The following is a 21,737-nucleotide window of genomic DNA, read 5'->3' on the forward strand; positions in this document are numbered from 1 at the left end:
CCACGCAGTTACCAACGCCACAAACAGAGCCTGGCCCGGGAGTGCCAGACCGAGTGGATTTTGCTGTTTGCAGCTGCAATACGAATGACTCACTCAGGACCTCCCGGGCTGTGTTGCTGGGCAGGATTGAAACTGGGTAGATCCAGCACCGGTAATGCTCGGCATGGCAGCATTTGTGCACTTCAGCAGTGGGGAAAAGCAGCAGGGAATGGAGGCCAGTGCCCTGGACTTGGGTCCAGCCTCAAGAGCAGTCCTTCCCGGGCTCTGCTCAGGCACTGGCAGCCTGGGCTCACACCAGGTCCAGCCTTCACAGGGGCACTAGCGAAAGATGAAGATAGCAGCAGACAGCGCACAAACCCTTTGCTGGAAGCATGCGGGAGGCTTTATAAGACACATTGTGCACAGCTGTGGTGTCAACGAAAACCTCAGCCCTGCTTCGTTGTCAAAACTGGTCCAGCTTGAGGACGTGGCCCCTGAAGGACAGGAGAGCTGGGATGCTCATGACTGTCTCCCCAGGGCACCTCACAGCTGCAGGGCCTGCGAACATCCCTGCTCACAACTACACAGTGCTTTTGCAGACCAGGTGTCGCTGCACAACAGAATATACCGAGAAACAGCAAAACTTCCCTTTGAAAGGGAATCTATTTTGTTGAGAAGCAGGATGGTCCCCAGGAAAGCATTCTGATCGGTCACAGTCCCTGCTGTGACACTGCTGACACTCTGCTCCTGCTGCGCTCAACACCTGCTCATTTGGGAGCCTGTAAGCTTCCCGCCCCCCGTCCGTCCCCTCCCAAAAAAAAACCAAACCCAAACCAACCTCCAGGAGGAATCCCCTGCTGTCACCTGTTCTCTTGGCATGATGATCCCTCATTTCCAGAGAAGAGCTGGATGCTCACCCTCCCGCATTCCTCTGCACTGCCAGTACCTGGAGAATTGCTGCTCTCACCAAACGAGCATGTTGGGGGGACTGGCAGGCTCCCAGCTGGCAGACCCCTGGGAATCTTGCAGGGAAGCAGTCAGAAAAAACCAGTCTTTGCCCTTCTCTGGTGCCTTTCAGCTGAGGATCTCCAAGCACGATGATCCAGAGGCTAATTAGGCAGAAACAGGAACAGCTGGCAGGACAGGGGAGGGATGCAAAGGGGCCTCAATTGCTGCTGGAACTGCAGCGGGCAGGAGGCTGTGTGCCTCCGCTCTACCCTGGGATTAACTCTTACCTGTCTCCCACTTCCCTAGAATGGTTGTTGATGCTCCTGGCCTGCCCCAGGCTGAGGCAGAGCTCACCCTCCGGCAAAGAGACACACGTTGGGGATTAAGACGATGTTTTCCAGGTAGGATCGGTCCAACAGTGTGGGCAGGCAGTGAGGAGCCTGAGCCCCGATCCTGATGCTCTTACCAGTTTGGAGAGCAGAGCAAAACCCTGGGGGCCCAAACCCCCTCTGCCTGAGCAGGGCTCTGCTGGAGTGAGTCTTGCCCCCGGGCCAGGTTTCAGCAGCACGCACAGCTGCACAGGAGCTCGCAGGGGCCCAGCCGAGGCTGCTGGTGGCCACCCTGCCCACTCCAAGGCAGCTGTGGCGCACAGCTGGCAGGCAGGTCCTCCTGCCTTGGAGCCCAGCTTTCCACGGCTGCAGACCAGGTGAACTGTGGGCTGTTACACGCAGCCCAGCAGCAGACCGCAGGAATACTCCTTCCCAGTCTGAACACCGAGTTTTTGGCTTTGGGAGCCCCCTGGAGCAACAAGCTCCACGTGCCCATGACGCCTCATGTCTTTCCATGAGTTTCAAGTTTCCGTGCTCTTTCCAGGCCAGTTCCATGTCTCACTGGTCTCCTAAATTGAAGGAAATTATTTATTTGTAGGTAATGCAGGCACAGTGGGACCGGGAAGCTGCAGAGCATGGCATGACAGCGTCACTCCTGCAGCCACTCTGCCCGTCTTCCCACCCCTCTGAGCACAAGCTCCTGGCGCAGGTCCCAGCCCCAGGCCCGATGCTCAGAGTTTCTTCCCACTGCCAGAGGCTCCTGTGCTTGAGAAAAGCCACGTAAGATGCAGGGTGGACAAACGATTAGAAGGCAAGTGCTAAAGGCCGTCTGTGGGAATTAGTCCTCTCTGTGGCCAAGTGCCCACCTTGATGGGCAGAGGGACAGGAGGCTGTGCGATACATCTCCGTTCTGGACATAAACTTTTCCCTCCCCCCATACAATGAAAACTGCATCAATAGATCCCCCATCTGCTCACATACATCACACACTTCACTCCAGTTTATTAGCTGGAATAAATCATAAATATTTCATTATATATCAACAACGCTCGACTCCGGGAAGGTGCAATCCATCACCTCGACACTCCTTGCGACCTGCCGCCATGCAATAAGCTTTCCAGTCTATTAAACAAGATTGATACAGTGTGCTAGGATGGACTAGGGGAATTTATTTATGGAGCACTGGGAGAGCGAGGGCATTGAACACATGGTGCTGCATGGGCAAATCGGAGCTGCTCCCGTTAGCCCCTTGGATGGGGCAGCCCAACCAGAAAGCCCTGGAGCAGCAAGAGGCAGAGTCCCCCGAGCGTGGCATGGGACAGCCACCGTGGTAAGAAGATGCCATGCCAAAGCAGGCTGCAGGCTGAACCCCAAGAAGCCCAGATCCAGATGCAGGTCCTGTGCCAGGAAGGGAAGCTCCTGCACCCAGGCTGGACTGCAGGGATGGATCGGCAGAGCTCAGGCAGAAAGCTCCCACCTCTGCCCTGCTCAGCACCCCCATGCTCAGCGACATAGAGAGGAGAGCCCAGCGCTGCTGTGGCCGCACAAAGAGCAGCAGCTGCTGTTCTGTGTTGGTGCATGGGTTCCTCAGCACTATGAGAGCTGCTGGGCCCAGAAATATTTACTGTAGTGCCAGGATTTTGTTGCATTTTGTAGCTCCAGGCTCATTTAATGCCACACCTTCTCCTTTACTTCTGCCTACCGTGAAAGCAAACAAGCTCTCCAGTTCAGCGGTGGCCAGCAGCACACGGAAGGGACTTTTCCAATGCACAGTGCAACCCCAGCGCTGCTACTTGACCTCTACTGCCACCACATCGTAACATGCGGGGCACTGCCACCCACGCTTCACCCTTACAAACCTTGCTGCTATTGCACGTGGCAGCAATGCTCCCACAAACTGTTGTTATCTCCCCTCCATCAGAGATGCGAAGATTAAGTGATTCAACGAGGATGACACAGAGCAGCTCTGAGCCCAAGCTTAGTACTCGCAGCCCCTTTCCACGCTGGAGCTGATGGAAAGCCCAGCACCAGCCCGGCAAAAGCATGCTTCCTCTGGCAGGGACCTTGCAGACAGCTGCAGGTCAGCCCCCAGCTCAGGAATCCAACCTCATCCATCCAAGAGAGACCTTGTCTCGCCAAGCCACGTCTCCCTTTAGGAGCAACAGCGCCACTGCTGCTAGTAACTCCGGTTGGATGTTGGGTGTGCTGAGTTACCAACGCCTGCTGGATGCTCAGCAAGATGCTAACCTGCGCAGTGGTAATCCGGAGCCTCTCCGCGGCATGCTGCACTGCTGGGATTGATTAGAGGCAGCCTTGCTCCTGGAGGGGATTGACACAGCCTTGGCAACGATGATGTATGTGTACATATCTATTTAATGAAATGCTAAATGATAGGCTAAATAACAGAAGCAACTTTAGCTTGATTTATTGCATGGAAATGAGTAATGTTTGTCACTGCTGTCAGCCATCTTGGCTAAGAACAGAGGTTACGGGCACAAATTGTAGCTAATTAACAGTAATTAGCACTTCTGAAATTGTGGATTTTGGCTCCTTCGCAGAGGCCAGTTGTGCAGCAGTGCGTGTCCTGGCTCACGTCGGTCACCTGGCTGGGGGGCCGAAGGCTCGTCACCTCTCCCCGCTCACTCCCATGCACCCCAGCACTCCAGCACACAGGTTCTCTGAAACCAGGCTGCTTTCCCAGCCTTGCTCTGCTCCTCCTCTGCTCCCCCACTGCTGTCTTGCATCCCCAACCGCTTTAGCAGGAAAATGCAGCAGGAAAACCTTGGGCTCCTCTGACATCCTCCCGGCATCAAAATTAACCAAAGCCACCCCCGGACCTCATCCTTTCTGCAGGTTCTTGGATCCTCTTTTGAGTTACAAGGGGATCTGAGAAAGCTCCTGCTAATCCTGATCCAGGGCATAAAGTTGAGATCTTGAACTTCTACTTCTGCACACCTTTTCCCTCCTGCACAGACCATGATGGTGAGACCGGCCCAACACCCAAAGACCAATTTGCTGCTGCTGCTGGCGCCTGTCACAGCAGTGGAGCAGCTCCCTGAGGGTACTCAAGTCCATCTACCTTCACCTGATCACTTGGACCAGCAAAATGCATTCCCTGGGCTCGCAAAAGACAATGACGAAAAATAAACGGGCTGCTTCTGCCAGGGCAGGGGGCTGCTGCAAGGCACCACTCCTGTTGCGGTGTACCGAGGGTTTGGTGTGCGCTGCAATCATTAATAAAGCATCAAAGGCTCCTGAGGGGGAGAGTTTGAAACTTCTTCAAAAAACACATGCATATTAATAATGCACCAATTATTCATGAGGAAACCATTTCCCCTCCCAGCAACTTCCAGGGCTCCTGCTTGCTCGGGTGCTGCCTGGGTGCAGTGCAAAAGCCCTTCCCAGCGACCCAGCCCTGGCACCAGCTCTCCACTGGGAGAAGTGCTGGCACTGTGCTTCTTAAACCTGCAGCTACCCTGGCACTGCCAGCCCCGGTGCAGCACCTCAACGCTCTCGCTGGCAGCAGCCCTACCTATCTGCTACCTGTCTTGCTGCCAAAACCCTCCAGCGGAGCCAGGGAGTCGCAGAAAGGAGAGCGGGCGGCTCAGCAGCTACAGCCCAGAGATATGTTCCTGCAGTTGCGAGCGGGCAGGTCAGCCCGGAGAGGAGCCGGCTGCTCCCCTCGCAGGTCTGAGAGCCCGGCGAGCCCTGCTGACGACGCTTTGCAGGGCAGTGATGGGTTTCCTAGCAAACCCCAGCCCACAGCCCCCTCAAGGTCCACAGCAAGCTTGGCTTCAACCCCCTGGAAAGGAAGAGCTCTTCAGCCTCTGGTCAGACGCAGGAGCTGCCCTGAGGGGTCTGGATGATGCCTCTTGCTCTCCTGACGTGGGCTGCACAGCCGCACACAGGGAGGGTTGCTGCTGCCTTCACTCAAACTGCCCGGCAGCGGTGGGTGCCCTGGAGGGAGCATGGACAGCCAAAGACAGCGATACAGCGAGGATGGTATCGGTTGTGCCCATGCCTCCCCACAAAACAATATCTGAGAGTAATAGGTGGCTGTCATGCTTTGTGGGCCACTGTCCACTGAGGCAGAGCAAAATTTCGACACTGTTACAGATTTCTACCTGTGTGAAATCTGGAGGTAATTTAATGGCTCACGAGAAAGGAAATAAATCTATTAGAACGGAATCGCTGTTTGTTTACGTATCTTGCCATGAACATCACCACGAGCAGCAGCAGCAGCAGGTGTATGTGCAAGCACCATTTATTTACATAATAAAATTGCCAAGTAGATTTGTAGCTCAGGGGCATCCCTGCCTCTCCGTGCGCGTGCCTAACTCCCATTAGCACTAATGGCAGGCGCTGTGTGCTCAGCAAGCGGGGAACAGACCCTCCAACTGCCCTAATGGCTGGTACTATGAGATGTAGGGATGTAGACTTGGTCAGGGGATGAGAATTACATCGCAGCTTCAAGCTGCTTTGCAGTCCTCCCCATCTGCAAGAGCTGTCGGGTCTGCTGTGAGCTGCCTGCTCCTGGGAGAGAGGGGGTTAAGCAACTGACTTCCCAGTGTCAAAACTTCTCCAGAGACCCCTGGAGCATCCAGCAAGAGGAAAAAAGAAAAGCAGAGGAAAAAAATGAAAAAACGCTCCAGCCTGGAATGAATTCCTGTCATGCTTTGTAATGGGGAAGTTTGTTTGTATTCCACAGGCAGCAGCACTGAGCCTGCTGTCAGAGCCACGCTGGGAGAAAGGGCAAAACCCTGCTGAGATGAAAGAATGTGAAGCACTGGTACAGCCTCCCCTGGCATTTACACCTGGAAAAAAAAAAAATCACTCAAGGGCATCTCACAAAGAGCTGTGCTAATAAGGCACTCCTCCCCACGATGTGTGGCTGCCCGGGTGGAGTGGGAGATGGAGTGGTGCAGGGAATGCTAGCAGCATCTCCAGGTACCTGGGAGGCGAAAGCTGCAGATAAGAAAAGTCTGATTTCAACCCAGTAATCCTGAGCTGCACTCTCCCCATCTCTGCTTCCAGCTAGGGGAAAGGGGGGAGTTGGGGACTTGCTGCTGGACAGATGAGGAGTGCAGTTACCACTCGTCTTGGCTGATAAATCAGTGATACCTTCCCCTCACACACACATTTTTTAAAGGTTCCTTGAGTTTCTGGTACCTCTCAGGCAGCAGGGCGAGAAGCCAGGATGATGCCTGCTGACCCCATGCTGCACCGAGGTCTGCCCTCGTGGCTCGCTTGCACAGCGCATTCCCTTTGCCACCCCAAAGGGTGTTGGGTGCAAATCCCCCCCTCCATGCTCTGCCCTACACCCCAACCTGACCGCCATGAGTGGGCTCACGCACCACAGAGACCTGCCTCTGCTCACAAGAGGACTTTTCTCCTGGGGGACCTGGCTCAATCAGCCGAGCACAGGAGAGAGGGCAAGGTGGTGTTTAGGCAGGGACAGGTTAACCTCTTGTGTCACTTTGTCCTGCTGCACCGTGCCTTCACGCAGGATTCACCCCAAGGGTGCAAAGGGCTGGTTTAAGGCTGGCGGTGGTGTTGGCAGTGCTCTAAATCCCAGAGATGAACAGAACTAGCAGCTTGAGCTTCATCTGCAGACACATCAGGGGAGCTTGGAAAGCATCATCCACTGCATCCCTTCCAAATTCCAAACCCACTCCCACCCCCTGCAAGACAGGTTTCCCAGCATGCACAAACGGCCAGCAGGTTTTGGCTAGCAAACACAGAGGCCCATCTCCATCCTACAGTTTCAGGACCTCAGGGATTGCTGCATATGGTCCCTGCTCCAGCCTTGGCTTAGGTTGGCATCAGACCCCCTTCCATGCCATAAGCCAGCAGACAAAGTCCTGGGCACCAGCTTCCAGCCAGGAGAGGACAGGACCAAATGGATTAACAGAAAACTCAGACCTTGGCAAAGTCTGGCAGCATCCTGGGTCCTGCCTGCCCTTGGCATCGGTGCTGTACCTCATTTCTGGGTACACTCGGCACATGTAGCTCAGCATGACTGGGAGCCTCTCCAACCCTTCAGCACATCGCAGACCTGAAGGACAAGCAGCAGATGAAGACTCCACAGGCTGCACACCCTGCTCCAAGGGTGCCATACTCCTCTAACAGAAAACAGCAGACAAACCAGCCAAGCCTTTGAACGTCTCTGCAAGCCAGGCAGCCAAGACTTTGCAGGTTCACTCATCATTACCAGGAACTCATGGGTGACTGATATGACACAAGTACGCTGGGCAGAGGGAGCCCCCCTGCCTCCTGCAGCCAGAATTACTGCAGATGGGTTTGCCCAGAGGACAAGCCAGAAAAGAAAATGGGTAAGTAAAAATGAAAAACGTTTGTGTGGTGTTTTTTTTCACATTAGCATTTAAATATTTATAGAAATCCCTGCAGACAACAAGATGAAAAAGAAAACTCAAAGACTAATAAATAAGTAAATGCTCCAAGGTGTGGCAGCCCAGCTGAACACAGCTGCCACTCAGCTGGCGAAACTCTGAAGAGCGTGGTAACCATACGTGCACAGCTAAAAATAATAATTGTGATAATAAAAACATTAGACTAAACCCCTCTGCTTTGGCTTCTGCCCTCTGCAGAACAGCTGAGGGATCAATTACACCTTAGCTAAAGAGTGCAGTATCTCTTCTTTTCTGTGCAGTGACTTGTCCCAGTCTCCGGTGAGACAAACTATTAAATAAAGCAGAGATAATGATGGGAGGCTGTTGACTAAGAGAGGCAGTGGTGGGATACGAGGAAAGATATCTGCCTTAAATTGTTTGCTTAAATATACAGAAGCCTATACTTTTGCTTACAGCATACTACCATTAGTCGTAAGTAAATATGTTCTCAATTGTCTTGAGCGAAATCCAGAGGGATGACTCTTGTGGAAAGTAAAGAGCCTCTCAAAGCCAGGGATGTTCAGCTCTTCATCAAGCACTGTTACCAGCCCAATAAAATACCTAACAAAAACCTCACCACTTCACAGTGCTCAGTCTTGGATCACGCTTGCTAAAAGTGATCCCTCGCTTTCCCGTGCTGAGGAAGGAAGGAAACCGGGCCACTGGCTTCCTGGCTCGTCCTACGAGCTGTAATCAACATGGCAATTCCCTGATCCTGCTCTGCTCACCGCTGTGTGCTGGTTTAAGTAAATCAAACACCAAAAATTGTTCAGCAAGCTAAACAGATTGTGTGGGCACCGGCAGAGTGCCTCAAGCAACAGGAAACCCGGCAAACAAGGAGGAAGGGAAAGCTGAGGATGCAAAATAAAGTGGAAAAAAGACAGACAGACAAAGGTGGAAGGAAGGTCTATTTTCAACAAATTTCCTCTTGAGCTGGGCATCTCTGGTGACAGGTCAGGGCTGAAGATAACCCCCATCATCACCCGAACCTGAAGAACAGGCACCCCTGTGGCAAGCAAGGCAGCCCTTCCCACCCGTGGGTTGCTTTAGGGGAAGCTCCCGGTGTGGGATGCTGTGCAAAGCAGCCCACCAGGACACAAACAGTGTGTGTGGCAGCTGGGACACAGGACCCAAAACCTGCAGTGCAACTGTTTGAGCATCCCCACTGACCTGCTCCTGCTCTCTGCCCCAACTCCTCGCAGCCTCTGCAAGGCGAAGGCCCTACAAAATCTCAGAGTGAGCAAACGAGGAGGTTTAGCTCCTGCCAGATGGTTGCCAGAGTGAAACCTTCCTCCCAAGAGCTGGGCACGGCAGCTTGAGCGGGATGAGGCCAGGCAGCAAGCAGGCTTGCCTTGGCAAGGAACTGAAAAACGAAGCACAAACAGTCTGTACGTAGATCACAACTCTTGTCTGGAGCAGCGAGTTGCCAGTCTGGCATCTGCAAAGCTCAATGCTGTTTGCATTTTGGGCGACTGCTTCAACATTCAGTCTTAATCGTTACCTCTCCTACCCTGATGCTCTCTGCGGGGCTACAGTAAATCCAGCCCATCAGTCACTGCTGTAGACAACTCTCTGAAGCACCGGTCCTTTCTGCTGAAGAGGCTTTCCAAAGCCTCATGGTCACGGGGCAATCAGTGGTAGTAAAGACACAACAAACACTTAAGTCTTCACAGCACCCAAACCATGAGCATGGACCAGTGAAATTCCCTGGGGCCCCGTTCCAGTCGTACTCAGGACAATTTCATGCCATGGTCCTCTCTTCTGCACGACTGTGCAGGGATCTCACTCAGCTGATTTGATTCTGACCTTTCCCTATGGGGTATTTAATTTGGCACTGGAGGAAACATGCTATTTATACAGCAGTAAGTAGCCACTTGAAAGAAAGCCTTGCCAATGATCCCACGGGCTCTGCCAAGTACCATGAGAAAGACGATTGTTCAGCCCATTTCTTTACCACATCCTGAGCTCAGTCCTGCACTTTCCCTCTTAGCCCACTTGCTGGCTTGCAGTTCTCCTGCTAGATCTTCTGACAGGCTTGCAGAGCTCAGCTTGACGTCCCTACAACATAACCCAGCTGGAACTGCAGCCAGGACTCCTTGCAATAGTCCCTGGGATGGGATGGGAAGAATCATTCTCAGTGACCAAAGCCTAAATGAGCCCCTCTCCCTTCAGGCTGCCGTAGCACAGCTTGAAAGGGAAAAGCAAACAGGGACTGGAAGGGAACAGCCTGGATTTTGGAGATGCAGGTGCCTGCTGTTCCCACCGGCTCTCAGTTGGGGTGCAATTGCTCCGTGCCTCTGAAAAATTGGACGTCGTGTAGCAGAGGTTCTCAAACAAGTAAAGGGCTGGCATCCAAGATGTTTGATACAACTAGAGCAGAGCTTTGCAGAGAGTAAACAAATTCTGTGCCAAAAGCCGCTCTCATTTACAGCTACAAAAATCCCAAGTCACTCTCTGAACTGCTGAAAACACCAGTCTTGCAAGCAGTCAAGGAAACACAGGGCTTCATTTCTCTGTGTCCTGATGACCCTAAGACTTCCAGCCATCAGGTAAACCCGGCAATATTGTCTCCTCAAGAAGAACGAATAAATACTGAGGCAGGAAGCAGAAAAAGCAAATTCCCTCTCCACAGTGTTAGAAGTGTGTGTGTATAAGGAACATTTTGAGAAGATAAAGGAATCTTTACACACAGCTGATATATTGGACACCATGCCATCTTTATGTTTTTACTTCTTAAATGAGGGCTGAGTGGAAATGTGAGCCCAGAACACATCTGGTTTGGCTTCACCGAGAGGTGCCCAGCAGGTGCCTGCAGCCTCTCCTCCTGTCCTGTGCGATATCCCAACGGGATAGCCTTCCTAAAGCAGCACATGGAGCTGTGTTTGGGGTATGCTTGGCATTTTTTTCGGGTGTCCCTTCACGTCATCTGTGGGGATGTGGGTCCAAGTTCTAAGCCGCTAGCAAAGGGAGCAGGTGAGCACTGCCACCCTGCCCAACTCATGAGCTTAAGCTATGACAGACTCAAAAAGAAGCTCCCTCAGCCCAGCCTTGGACGAAGACAATGCTTCAGCCAGCGGGCTTACCAAACTACATCATCTGCAACACATTATAATTAAAGAATTGTTCCTTTAAAGCTAGAATTTGCATTAACTGGATTTGCGACTAGGAAAGACACTGCAAACAAACAGAAAACCTGCAGATTAGGATGCTAATCAGATGCATTTCTATTTATAATCTGCCTTGATCAAGCTAAAGTATTTTCTGTTTCAGGTGTCAGTGCTACACCCACGAATGCAAGCAATTCCCCTGGCAGGGAAACACCTGCTAGTCTCTGGAGACAGGCGAGTGCCAGGGAAAAAGCCTATGCCGGAGGGACGGGGGGTGCGTCGCTTGCTACTTCTCCTGCCCCTTCTCCTTGGGGACCAGCCTGAGAAGAGGGATGGGTTGTGTCTGGCCAAGGATGACCTAGCCAGGGTGTTTCCTCAAACACCAGATTTTTCTGTGCTGGAAAACTGCAGGCAGCTTTGCCTCTTCCATCAGAAGTGGTGGGCTGGAAATCTCCAAAGAGCTGTGGCTGGGAATGGCAAGGATCTGCAGCTGGTGCCAGCGGCCATACCCAGCCAGGGACTGGAGAGCTCAGTCTGCAGAGGACAGATGGACATCAGGAGATCCCTGAAACCTGTCTGAGAGAGTCACTGGGCTTCTTCCCTTGGGATTCACAGCTGCAGCAAGAGCAGGTCCCATTTCTGCAGCAACCTGCAGTGCTAAGTAGGATGCTCCCAGCTAAGCCAAGGCTTATCCTTGGTGCCCGAGTTTATAGATCGCAGAGGAAAGGCCTGAGCTGAGAACGGCATGTTCAGCAAGCAGAGGCAGATGCACAGCGTGCTGCCGACTGCCCAAGCTTGGCAACATCTGAACGCCTGCCAGAACTGATGGGTGTTTCTCATTTCTCCTGATGGTGTCTTACTCCAAATTAAGAACTTTTTCCCTTTTTTTTCCCTGGAGCTCCCTCTTTCACTCCAGAACATCCATAAGGAATAAAGAGATAGCAGGTCCACCCTGTTCTCCTTTTCTTCTAAAGCCTTCACTAATGCTATATGGGAAGTCTTTGGGGCCATAGGAATTATTGTTAATGAAAGTCCGGGGAGGGTTGTGACTTGCATAAAAGGATCTAGCAAGAATTCGGTGATAAACCAGGACTTAGCAATGTGAAAACCAGCTACAACGTTGTTTTTTTAAATGCAGCTTAAAGAAAGAAACTTAAAAGACATGAGTCATCATTTTGAGATGTGCATCAAACAAGTTAAATAACTCTTACTTTCTTAACGACATATTAATCAAAGTGCATTGATTCTTGAATCAGATTCTACTACCAACAAGCCTTCTATCTTCTCCATCCTGATGCATGCATTAAGAGAGTTTTACTCTGACAGATACAATATAGCAATCAATAAAATCTTATTATATGGAGCTGAGATACATGGATTTGTTGCAGGATTTATGCACTACTTTCAAACCTGGTGCTATTTCATGTCTCAGCCTTAATCTGTAATTGAAAATAAATCTCCCTGAATACACCAGATTCTAATTTTCTGGATGTATGGGCAAATGTGAATGGAAGCCGGCCTTCCCTCAGGGAGAAGTCTGCTTTCTGATCGTATCACTCCCCCTGTGCACACCACTGTGTTGCCAGATTCTTCTGGAGAAAGCACCCTGCCTGGCCCTGCGCAGGCAGGAAAACATGTGCGCAAACAGGCAGCGCCTGGTCACCACGCTGTGCAACTCCATCACGCCTCCAAACCCTCCGTCCCCTTCCCCACATCTCCAAAGACACTCACTGCCCGAGGATTGCTGCCTCCTGGGCAGAGACAACGCAATCTGACAGCACTAGAGCCTGAGTGACACGAGCATCGCAAGGCTAGGTTGGATGAATAAAGATCAGGGAGAAGGATGACGGGAGACGCGGGTGTTTCTCAGCTGCTTTCCTCCAGCTCCCGGGGTTTGCTCGGGGATTGCTCATAGAATGGTTTGGGTTGGAAGGGACCTTTCAAGGTCATCTAGTCCAACCCCCCCTGCAAGAAGCAGGGACATCTCCAACTATATCAGGTTGATCAGAGCCCTATCCAACCTGACCTTGAATGTTTCCAGGGATGGAGCATCTACCACCTCCCTGGGCAGCCTGTGCCAGGGCTTTACTACCCTCATTGTAAAAAATTCCTTCTTTCCTTATTTCTGTCTTCCATCCTTCCTGCTCAGCAGCACGTGAGCCTGCGTGGAGATTGCCTCTCACCTCACAAGGCGTGGGACAGCTGGGAAGGTAATGCAGGCATTTTTCCTTTGGGTTCGTCTCAGTCTGCAAGGGCTCGGTGCCGCTTGGATGTATGACAGCAGGTGGATACCCAGCAGTCTCCCTGGAAATGGCTGGAGGGGACTTTGATCTAAGCAGCTCTGTCAACAGCGTTAATACAATAAAAATAATCAAATTCACTCAGATGGGAATGAGAGAGATGGAGAGATAGGCAGACAACAGTGCAAATCGGAGGCAATAAAGAGGACAGGAGCAACAGCAAATCACCTATGCAACACCACGAGTTCAGATGCTTCTCAAAAGACCCGCAATCTTGAATTCATCAAAAAGTCACTGCAGCATCATGGCTTTTTTTCTGCTTTCATTTTTTTCCTTTAACACATACACACGTGCTTGTTCCTTTTCTAAGCAGAGGCACAAAATGGGCACATTTTCAGAGGGAGGTCTGCATGGCCTCCTGCGTGGCACATACACGGTATCTGCCTCTCATCCCAGGGGAAGGAAACACAGGTTTGCAGTTGTTGCACTAAGTGCCTGGTCTTTCCAAGATTTCCCTAGAAACCGAGCAGAGAGCTGCAGAAGCACGCTGAGGAGTGCTGGCGGCTAGAGTATGCATCGCTATTTTTTTCCTCCTATCGTGGAGGGAATGACCATCCTCAATATGAGGCTGTTTTCTCGGGAAAGACAGTTCCATGGGAGAAAAGGGGATTTCAATAAAGGAGTTGTCAATCAGACAGGAATATGACTGCTCCCATCAAAGTGTTGGCTCTTCTTTTTTTGGGTCCCTATACTTTCTGAAAAAAAAAACCCATGATAACTCAATTTACAGGAACAGCAACCAGAAACAGAGAACTGGCCTGAGGAAGGCACTAGGGAAATAAACAACATGCAGCTAGAAAAGACTTAAAAATGCAAGACTCCTTTGTGAGCCTCGCATTGGAGGAAGCAGCCCAGAAAAGCACCCAATGGAACACTTCAGCAGGTGGCTTGCAAGGTTTAAGCATCGTCCCTCACCCCAGGGGCAGGTGTGGAAAGGAACCGGCACTCAGACTATGCAAGCCCCATGCAGCAGTTCCAGGTTAACTCTGATCACAAAACCAAAGGAGGGAACGAACTCCACTGACTCTTGGCTTTGGTACCTCCGAGGATGGATACCCAGGCAGAGCCCCACGCTGGTTATACTCAGCAAAGCCAGCAGGACATACCACTCCGTGAGATGGCAGTAATGCACGGGGAGGGTATGCACGGAGTGCACGGAGCCCGCGTTCGGTGCTCAGCATGCAGAGACATCACATCGCCTTCTGTTTAATAGTACAGCAAGTGCCAACCGCGAGACACTCCTCCCCACGTGCCCCATCCCTGTGCGGTGCCACCCCAGAGCAGTGCCCTTCCAGTGACAGACTCCCACAAAGTGCTGCCAGGCAGCATGCCAGGGCTCCCCCTGCTATAATTATTCTTCATTCGCTGACCCACTGGTATTTTGGATCACCATTAACAATGACAGCTGAGGAGCTACCCGCACGGTCTCCAAATTTACCCTCTCAAACCTCGTCCCTGCCGCAGCTGAGTGCACATTCCCCATGTCCTTGGGGGACGTGGGGACCTGGTGGCTGGCTGCCTGCAATCACACCGTCATCTGCTTTAGCTGACCTGTAGGTCACTTGGGTGGGGACCCGCACAAGGGTCCGGCAGCGAGGGGAATGCTAGCACGGTCTAAGAAATACCATCACCCATTTTTTGGGAGCACCATGCACACGCGTGCAGCCTCACTTTTAAAACACTGACCTGTACGACCTGCAAATGTCAGATACAGCAGATCATAGCCTGGTAGCGGCCAGGCTTTGCCTGTTTTGGATTCTGTCAGTGTAGTCTCCGCTCTAAAGTCACCCACCTCTGCTTAACGGGGATAATTCACCTTCCAGATCCCAGTTGCTATGATGGGACACAACCTCCTCGCTTCCCTGAAGTGTTTTTTTTACCACCACAGGGACATTAGCCATTTCTGAGTGATCTCTGAAGACTGTCACCGTGGCAGTGGCAGCAGGGCGAGCAAGGGGCGACAGGGCTTGCTCACGGCACTGCCAGCCAAATGAGGCTTAGGAATAAAATAGCCCCATTGACCCAACATCCACCAGAGATGCAGCAAGCAGTCAGGGGAGGAAAGAAAGGAAAGAAAGGCAAAGAGTGGGGAACGGGATGGGGAAGAGGGTTAAAAGTCTGCTGTCCTCCCTAGGCAGCTGCAGGGACATTGGGGAGGCAGCCTGGCCAGGGGTCTGCCACTGAGGGTGTTCAGTCAGGTACCCTCAACCTGGCCCAAGCCCCCCAACGGCTGTCTCCACTCCTCCCCCCCCCCCCTTATTTCTAGCTCTGAGTTTTGCTCAGCTAGCGAAAGGGTTAAGTTTAATTTATACTGATTTCTATTTAATATCATTCTCTCCCCGTAGGAGCCGGCAGCTGTGAGCTGATTGTACTCTCTCATTATGCAGTCTGTATCACTAATGGCCTGTGACAAAGGCATGCCATCTTCCCGGCCTTACCCCCGAGAGCCAATTAAACACACATACTCCCTTCCTGTTTGCAGCGCATTACAATGAAATTAAACTGAATTTCAAAATCATTTTCTCCTAAAGACATCTCTTTGCAATAATTAATGCATGCTATTCCTTTGCATCTGAAATATTCATCAGGAGTGTCGACCAAAAAAATTTTTAAAGCTGATTGCCCTGTACCCTACACATTGCCTGATGATGCTCCAGTCCCAGCCTGCGGTACCTGCCCGGGATGGGGACCCATGGTGACACTGCTGGCAGGGCAGCTCCACGTCTGCTTCTGGGTAACAATAATAATAAATCACAGCTTCTTCAGGAACCATAAATAAATAAGACTACACAGAAGGCATCAGAAACCCAGCCTGACTCCTGACTTGGTGGCACTGCTAACGCACAGTGAAAGAGGGGACTGGCAAAGTCAGAGCTGTGTATATGCTAAGGCCAGGCAGAAATGAGCCAGCCTGCCCGTCTACACCGGCAAGATTAACCGGCGGTGGGGCTCGGTGCAGGCAGACAAGCGCGCTGCCTTTATCTACCCCACTGCCCAAACAGCTGCCAGCCGGCAGCGGGGGCAGCAGGAAGGTGGGCACGCCAAGATACCAACCAGCGGCCGGGGCCAGAGCCTACCCACCCATCCTGCGGCTGGTTTAGTTCTCAATCTAAATTGCAGAATGGCCCCGGGGGCCAGGAACCTCTGACCGAGGAGTCTCTGATGCTCGCCATGCCACACGCAGATCGGGAGGTGTAATTTGAAGCACATAACTTATTCATGGCCTGTCAGATCTATTCCATTTGGGAAAGGTCTTCAGCCTGGTATCCTCTTGAATTTGTTATCCCCCATGATAAGCAGGATTAGCCATGAGTTCTCCTCCGAGAACTTGCCATCCCAGCCACAGCAGCTTCAGGTGGGGACAGTCCCAATGGCATCTGCTGCTATCACAGGGTAATGCGATCTTTCTTCTGTTTGCAAATATTTGATAAAACCTACCAAGGCACACACTGGACCCACCTGCAATAGGTATTATTATTATTAGAGTATTACTGTCTAGTGAAATTTGATTTGAAAGAAGCAAATATCAGAGGTTTTCCCATCCCTGGAAACATTTTATGCTTCAGAAACTGTTCCCTTGCTTGAAAGGGAAAGGCAAATCCTAAGAAAACCCAGAAAAAGACACATTTCTTTTGCATTTCTGCAATGTATCACATGTAAAAATAAAATAAGCCTTAGTTTCAGATTAAAAGGTCTCATTATTTGGAAGACCGAGACTTTTCACTTTAAAAAAAATGTTCTGGCAATTTCAAAACCCTTGCCTGAACTGCTCTCACACTGAAGACACTCGCTGTGATTTTTCCCCAGAAAGTTCAGCTTTCCATCAGTTAGTATTTTCTGACTTACAAACAATGGTTCCTTGAAAAGCTCCCTCGTGACGCCGGCGACCAAGCCCATGACCCCAGCCCACCCCACGCGGCCGCGCTGCCCGTGCTCATGGCTTCAACCCTACGCACCTTGTCCTTAAATACTCAGTCATAACCAGGAGAGCAAACTCCCCCACAGACACCCAGCAGGAGGCAGGACAGATCCAGCACCTTGGAGTTTTCCACTGATGTGGTCCCCATGTAGATTAAGCTAAATCCCACCCATTTACAAAGTTTAAGTCCCCATAAAACATTAAGCACCAATATAGTATGCTTACAACCCCAAACATACCCCATTACTTGGCTAACTGTAGCCAACATAAGCAAAGCCCCTGCCCGAGCCCAGCGTTTGGAAGCATGTCCAGCCTGCATCCCTGGTCAGGCTGTGACCACCCATCTCCAAACCCCCACCAGCAGCCAGGGAACCCCAGGGACCAAACCAGAGCTGCTGCCCCCCGTCTCCCTGGGCTGCCCTCTGCCAGGCACCACGGGGAAGCCATCCCAGTACCTGTTTTGAACCAGCCGTCGGGTGTGAAAGCATCTGCTGTTTCTTTGGGTCTGTTCCAGTACTCGCGGAAGACGGAGGGTCCCTTCACAAGCAGCTCCCCTTCTTGCCCCTCAAGACCCGGTGTCACCTAGGACAAGCAGACAGTGAATGCATCCCAGGGAGCAGCAGCAAGGAGTTGTCCCTGCAGCCGCATTGCCTCCACCACCTGTCCCCCAGCACCATGGTTTGCTATGCAGCATGGTGGGGGGCAAGCAGGACCCACACCATGTGCCCTTCCAGCCTTTACCAACCTCCGATACAGCCTGTCTACCTGCAAGACCTCTTTCCTCAGATGGAAGGGCTCACCTAAGCACCTTTGATATTAAAAAGCACTGAAAATAGACATCTGTGTTACATGGAAACATGAACTGCCATCCTGGAACCACAGCCCAGGCAGGCTGACGCCTTCCAGCTGCTGGCAGAGAGCAGAGGACAGATCTTGCATGCAAACATGTGGGAAATACTCTTGGGAAAGGGACGGTCCTTTCTGACCCCTGGATGGCCTGATGCAGACCGGCTTCATAAGAGCTCTCTGCACCCTGCTCCCACTGCAGCACCCATCAACCTCTGCCAGGGTCAGGTTCTCTCCCAGGACGTAATTCAGGGACGCCTCACCCCAATCCCCACTTGCTGCCCTCGGAGCTTCAGCACAGTCTGGGGAGTAGGATACTGGGGGTGCATCAGCAGAGGCAGCGTGTCATGCTGTGCCATCTCCAGGCACCTCAATCCAGGCACCCACCGGCTCAGGGGCCCCGTCTCCCATCTCTCTCTGGCAAGATGGCCCTTCCCCACAGCTTAGGCTCTTGGGGGATGGATGAAACCAGGTCACAGAGGCCGTGTCCTGAAAGACCCACGCATCCCCAACTCCACGTCCCATCCCCAGAGTGCTGCCGACCTCCAGGCCTGTAAATCTGGCAGTGACAGCAGCAAGCCGAAAGGGCGAGTGGCTGGCTCAGCCATGGAAAGAGCAGCCACAGGGGCCACGGGCCACCAGCTGCACTGCTTGGCACTCGCAGCAACCTGCTGCTGGGCTGGCAGTGGCGAAGCCCTGCCCTCCCTGGGGAGGGGAAGCACGGACTGCTGTCCCACAGCAGCTGTGAGATCGGATCCTCATCTGATGTTGAAGGCACCGCCACCACTCGCTCTAGATGCACTGTATCTGGTGTCTCAGGGGCGAGGACCACTGTCCTGCACACCACAGCCAGGCAATGCAGCCTGGGGGCCGCCACCGTGAGGCAGGGGGAAGCAGGGGACGATGCGCTCCCATGGCTGTGCCACGCTGCTGTCTGCTCTGTTGATAGATAGAAAACTTGGTTTTCCAAAACTGTCAATCTAACACTTTTTTTTTCCTGAGGAGGTGGCAGGAAACACCATCTGATTTGTTCTCCGGAACACGCGGCTCCTTTCAGGCTCACTAGAAGGCAAACGCTTGTAGTGACAACTCAGCACCCTGCAAACCTGCACGGGCAGGTTTTCTACGGCAACAAAACAAACATCCTGCTGTTATGGAAACTGGAGAATCACAGGAAGGTCACAGGCTTGCCTGACATGGCATGGTATCTCATCTCCGCTGCACGTACATCGCTTTTTAGTTATAAGGACAGAGGCAGGCTATGGGATGAGGCACTAGAGAGGCACAAACATCACACTACTTGTGGGACTGCGGCAACCTAAAGTCCTTTGCAGGGAAGATGTGCAAAGCCACTCCTGGGATGGAAGGTCACCGTGAGATGTGCTTGTACACGTTGCTCCATCCCTTTGCAGAGAACATTCCAGTAACAGGAACTCCGAGCCACTTTGTACTTGAGCTGCTGCAACACGGCCAAGATACATCTGGGACCCCAAAAGACAGCAATGCCAGAAACGCAGCCACAAGGGAAAGCAGTAATAGCAGAACTGGAGTGCCAAGCAGAGTCGCAGAGCAGGGCAGGCTTTGTGTCTCAGCACAGCCTTTGGATGGAAACAAAGCTCCTCTAATGTAAAATACTTAGAAAGCTGCTTTTAAGGCACAATTTTTGTTTTAAGTCGTTCCTTCCTGATGTCCTGTCTTGGAGGATGGGGTGACATGAGGATCTCTGCCCATACAGCCCAGGCACTTCTACAGAACTGCCTACATGCCTCTGTGTGTCCCGGGCTGGGCTGAGCCCCCGGAGCTCTGGCTGTGCATCATCCCCACTGCCTGGAAGATGCTGCAGGAGAAAAGCTCATTAATGCTGATGACAAGAGTTTTGCTGAGTGATGGCAAGGTGAAGATGGTGCTGGATGAGTTCTCCCCTGGGGATCTGAAAGAGGGAGCCTGAAGACCAGACCATCCACAAGCAGGACAGCACAGAGAAACGTGAAGTCAGGAGAGCCCAGGCCCAAACCTCCATACCTGCAGCAGCAAAAGGGCAAGAGGCACAAAGCCCGCGTGGGCAAGCATGGCAGGGATGTGGTGGGTGACACAGGACCAGCAAGGCAGGGTTTCAGTGCTGTTACAGAGGCTGCATGTAGTTTTACAATGCAGCTTTTTCTTCTCGTTCCTTTTCCTCCAGCCATGGAATCAGAAAACAAGCAACTTCCCTGAGCAACCCAGTGCCCACAGTATTCCCAGTTCCAGTTTTGCCCATCACGTAACCCAGTCTTTACAACCGTGCCAGCAACACCTTTCCTCCCAGGGGGAAACTCCACCACCCATCTCCCTGCAAACGCTGTGCAAACGCCGCCGCCACTGTATCCCATCCGCCCCTTCTCAGCTAGAGATAACTGACTATCAAAATCACCCTCACATTAAAGGCGCTTTAATTACTAGTGCGAGCCTGCAAAGTTAATCCCTTTAGCCGTCAGGCCGCTTCTGACTCCCCCAAAAGGGCTGGGGAGGGGCTGGCAGAGGTAAGAACGGTGAAGACCTGTGAACAGTTGCCTGAGCTTCATCTACAGATCCTGCCAGATTTTGTCTTCTGCTTGTCGGCGCTGAACACGAGAACGGGTGGAAATTTGGCTACTAGAAGTGTCTCCAGCCCCCGCCTGCCCAGCTGAGCCCTGCCCTGCACAGGCATTGCACAGTGCCAGCCCCACCTGCACCGTGCCCCGGATCAGAGCAGCAGAGCTGCCCCAGGGACCAATCCTGCACAATGTTTACCTGCACGCTGCAATGTCTTGTGTGAATCAAGCCTTGAACCAGCTCCAAATTTCTTGTCATATCAACTCAAATTTTGGCAGCGGCTCAACCCACATCTTATCTCGAGCAGAGCTCCTTGGCAGCAGGCACCTCCCTGTTGTGTAATTTAATGATGTTATAGCTGGCTTGCAAACAGTAAAACAGAAAGGCCGTGACGTTATCTTAATAGGATTTTGCTTGCTGAACTCCGAATGTCACCGTCACTGCTCCCCAGTGTAGCAGAGGGGACACAAACCACCCCAGTGCCAGCAGCTTCTGCTGCTTACAAACAGCATAAATTAAAATTCAAAGTTCAAGGCATTTAGCTCCTACAACCCCTTGCATCTGATCCCTGCTAAAATCCCACGTACACCAAGCTAGCTGGCTGCTAACCCACTTTGAAAGCAGGATTTTGGTGGCAGCAGCATGGCTAGTCTGTTTGTTTCCTTCCTTGTCAAATCTCAGCGGCACCCGTTGTTGATACACTGGATCGACGTTGCAAGCAGCTGCTGAAAGCATCAGATTGCTAATTGCACAGATATCCTCCTCTCCCAGTGCTATATTTTAATGCATGTTTCAACCGCTTTAATGCATTCGAGCAACTTTAACACCCAGGCACAGCGTGCCCCCGAAGGTTGCCGTTTGATAGCTTTCTGCTGTAAAACCGATTCGGCAAGTTGAGCTGGGCCAGCCGGCATACTATAGATAAGATTACATTTTCCACGCATGAAAATAAAAGGTTGTAATAAATCCTTTGAAGGACTAAAACTGAGTGATTATAAAATTCATATTTTCCCTGCTTCCATTTTACCTCTTTATTAAGAAGGAAGCGAGGGCAGTTTGTAAATAGCTGGGAATCCCCGCTTGGCAAGCGGCCCTGGGATTTGTTCAAAGTGGCCATTTGTTTTCTTGCGGTCTCTGATATACGCTGCCCCACGCTCCTCCGGGAACTGCGGGAGAGGAGCTTGTAATGGACTGTAATGGAATTAGGGGCTTTTATGGAGGTAGGCTCAGAGCAGCACGTTTTTCGCTGGGAAGCAGGGGAGGCACGGTGGATTCCTAAGCAGAAACATGTGGAAGCCGCAGAGTGAAAGCTGGAAGGCGAGGCTTTA

The 21,737-nt window shown here is 51.9% G+C and overlaps 1 protein-coding gene across 2 annotated transcripts in view; it reads right to left on the minus strand.

Moving 5' to 3' along the window:
- The window catches only part of ACSF3 (acyl-CoA synthetase family member 3), a 66,374-nt gene that overhangs the window by 12,146 nt on the left and 32,491 nt on the right, over nt 1-21,737 (minus strand). For both annotated transcript variants that reach the window (XM_037409228.1, XM_037409229.1), the window contains exon 7: nt 17,448-17,574. In XM_037409228.1, the coding sequence (XP_037265125.1) occupies nt 17,448-17,574 (127 nt within the window). The remainder of the gene's footprint in view (nt 1-17,447; nt 17,575-21,737) is intronic.

This window comes from Falco rusticolus, chromosome 15, assembly GCF_015220075.1.
Source record: "Falco rusticolus isolate bFalRus1 chromosome 15, bFalRus1.pri, whole genome shotgun sequence".
NCBI classification, from domain to species: Eukaryota; Metazoa; Chordata; class Aves; order Falconiformes; family Falconidae; genus Falco; species Falco rusticolus.